The sequence below is a fragment of the Eurytemora carolleeae genome, unplaced genomic scaffold, assembly GCF_000591075.1.
Source record: "Eurytemora carolleeae unplaced genomic scaffold, Eaff_2.0 scaffold243, whole genome shotgun sequence".
Taxonomy (NCBI): domain Eukaryota; kingdom Metazoa; phylum Arthropoda; class Copepoda; order Calanoida; family Temoridae; genus Eurytemora; species Eurytemora carolleeae.
In genome coordinates, this window is record NW_019396315.1 from 1 (window position 1) to 3,160 (window position 3,160).

The 3,160-nt window shown below is 34.3% G+C and overlaps 1 protein-coding gene across 1 annotated transcript; it reads right to left on the minus strand.

The window, feature by feature from the left end:
* Window positions 1-174: 174 nt before the first annotated feature.
* Window positions 175-2,931, minus strand: LOC111700767 (bestrophin-2; the record flags this gene model as incomplete). The annotated part of the gene is given in 5 exon segments (XM_023471804.1): window positions 175-340; window positions 953-1,023; window positions 1,392-1,475; window positions 2,359-2,429; window positions 2,618-2,931. Coding segments are annotated over 5 exon segments (431 nt in total), but the record flags the coding sequence as incomplete, so codon positions are not given.
* Between the last annotated feature and the right edge of the window lie 229 nt (window positions 2,932-3,160).

Below are 3,160 nucleotides of genomic sequence, written 5' to 3' on the forward strand. Positions count from 1 at the left end.
CAGGGTGAAGAAGATAGTAAAGACTAAGTTTATCCACATGATACACAGTTTTTTTTTTTACAGATGTAACGATATTTTTTTTTCTGAGAATAAATTTAATGAATTTGAGCTGCGTCGCTGAACCCTGGAAGGATTTGAACAAGCAGTTCAAATTCATCTAATTTAGTATCATACCTTACAATGGTTCTTCGGATAATTTTAGCTTTATCATCCTTGCTGATACAGAGACCCCTGAGATAGCTGGCAATATTATCTGGCCATGGGAGTTTATTGTACTGCTCCCACCATCTCTTCACCACCAGGGATACGTAGAAACCAAGGAGGAAGGTTAATGGCAGTCCTAGTTATATAATCATTGGTTATCTAGTCCTAGTTATATAATCATTGGTTATCTAGTCCTAGTTATATAATCATTGGTTATCTAGTCCTTAATATTTGATCATTGGAAATATAAACCTGAATATTTTATCATTGGCATCAAGTCCTGAGTTTTTTATCCTTAGACAAATCATTGTTTTTTTATGTATAAGTTTATGAAAATCTATAAAAGAATAAAGTTTATAAAACAAAAGTCATGGTGTCATCCTTTATTATTCTCGGGAAAAAAAAACACTTTCATTGCTCGGCAAAAACAAGCACAGTTTTTGGGTGAATGAAACACAAAAATAATTGCAATAAATAAAAAAATGCAGGTTCTATTTAATATTGACATTACAATTTACAATTTACAGGCTAGTTTGCGAGTTTTGGTGATATCCTTAGCTAACTACGACAAAACTGAAAACTTTGGGTGAAAAAGTCGATGATAAAGACCGCAAAATGTATTATTTTTTCTTTATATTTGTAATCAGAAAAAGACTTTAACCTCTTGAATGAGAAGGAAATATAATTTTATATAAAAGATTCTAAAATAGAAAGAAGTAAAAAAATATTATTTCATATTATATTTGACCTGTATATTGTTTACTACACCAGTTAACCAGTCTCTCAAATTCATACTGCTGTAGATCAGATAGTACAAACCTATATATATATATTCATTCATTCATCCTTTATCTATTTATTTATTCTCTCATTAATTCATTTGCTCACTCATCCCTTGGCTAATATACATAGTTCACCCCAGACTAACCAGCGTGAGAGACATTCAGGTTTCATATGCGTTTTGGTCTATAATTAAACAATCTTTAAACTTATGGATTTGTTTGTCTTATACTTTTCATTCAAAAAGTATATGCCGGCAAAAAAGTATATAAGAAAAAAGGCAACAAAAGTATGTTTATGTGTCAAATTGTCATTGAAAGTCACAGCTTTCTGGAATATTGACAGAACCGTTTAATCAACGTGAGTTATATGTTTGACAGTATGAATAGGAAGAGTTTAGTGTTTACCTGTATATAAAGGAAACCCCGAGATATGCTAGAGTATACAGAAGTAATTCTCTCCACAGCAGTTTCCATAGGGAGGATCTCCACCTAGAATACATAGAACATTATATGTAGGATCTAACGGATCTGTGATCTAGGATCTAGGATCTGGGATCTAGGATCTGGGATCTAAGATCTAGGATCTGGGATCTAGGATATGGGATCTAGGATCTGGGATCTAGGATCTGGGATCTAGGATTAGGGATCTGGGATCTAGGATCTGGGATCTAGGTTTTGGGATCTATGATCTGGGATCTATGATCTGGGATCTAGGATCTAGGATCTAGGATCTGGGATCTAGGATCTGGGATCTAGGATCTGGGATCTAGGATCTAGGATCTAGGATCTGGGATCTAGGATCTAGGATCTGGGATCTAGGATCTGGGATCTAGGATCTAGGATCTAGGATCTGGGATCTAGGATCTGGGATCTAGGATCTGGGATCTAGGATCTGGGAACTAGGATCTGGGATCTAGGATCTGGGATCTAGGATCTATTAATGTTTTATAATTTTTGTTTCTATGATATTATGGGGGAAGGGAGATTTAGGGGAGCTTCTGTAACGAAAATTATGCAATTTTTTACCTTTCTTCGCCTTGAATCAAACACGGCTACACTGTATCTGTTCGGATTTTCGTTCATCCAAAACCAATCCAAAGAAACAGTCAATTGATCTCCAGGAGCCAATTTCTTTTTGTATACATGTAGACCACGAATGAATGTGTCCTGCTTAAGGGTTCCCATGTTTGTGTTTATTTCGTTGTCTGCTAGATATACATAAAAGTTTCAGTGTTTCAAAGTTTTATCTGTAAATACGATGTATTAATGTCGTCTTCCAGAAAATACGAGCCCGTTAATAGTCTAATATGATAGGGGACACCCTGTAGGTTCTGGGATCTAAGGTATGAGATTTTAAAGAAATATTGTATACCGACACATAACCCTACTCTCTCCTAGCAGTAGGTCAGACAGCTCAGTTCTCTTTGGGATCATTCTCACAAACTGAAGGGGTCAAACAAAAATTAAATCTGTGAGATGGAGGATTGGGAAATATATAATTTCTTACAGTGTTTTTTATTTTTCCCACTTCTAAAGATACAGTTTGATTTCATGTCGTCCAACAGTGTTTTAAATAATTAAACTAATCGATATTTAATTTGTTAAAATTAGATTAGTATTTTTTTTGATTCCTTGGAGGTTTTCTTGGAAGAGATAATAGGATCTTCCATTGTGTGTATATTAGGCTCTGAAATAACAGATATCTAGACAACTAGGACATTTTTTTGATTTTAAGACCGAGTTTACTTTGAAGTGTCGCACATTGGGCTTTGTTTTACCTCACCTACTCACTTATACATGTCTGTTGCTTTAGACATCTTTATTTGCAAACTGCAATCTAAATTGTTTTTAGCTTTAGTTAAAAAGAAGTAATTCGCAAAATACTGTTTGATTTATTTCACTCCTGTATGCCGAGTCCATTAGCGCTTGATCCAATTAGGGTTCAGTCATGTGTTTGTTGTCTATTCTGAACCAATAGAAATAGTATGGTGGTACCATCTATCTTTCTATCTATCTCATTATCCAATCAGAGATATGAATCCTGCAATCGGCGCCAACAGTAACTGGAAATATTTATGTTATTGCATGTTTTGGTTTGCAGTGAAATAACTATTCGAATAAATCAAATTTGTTTACAATACAACACACTTATTTAAAAAATGAGAGTGTCTGAT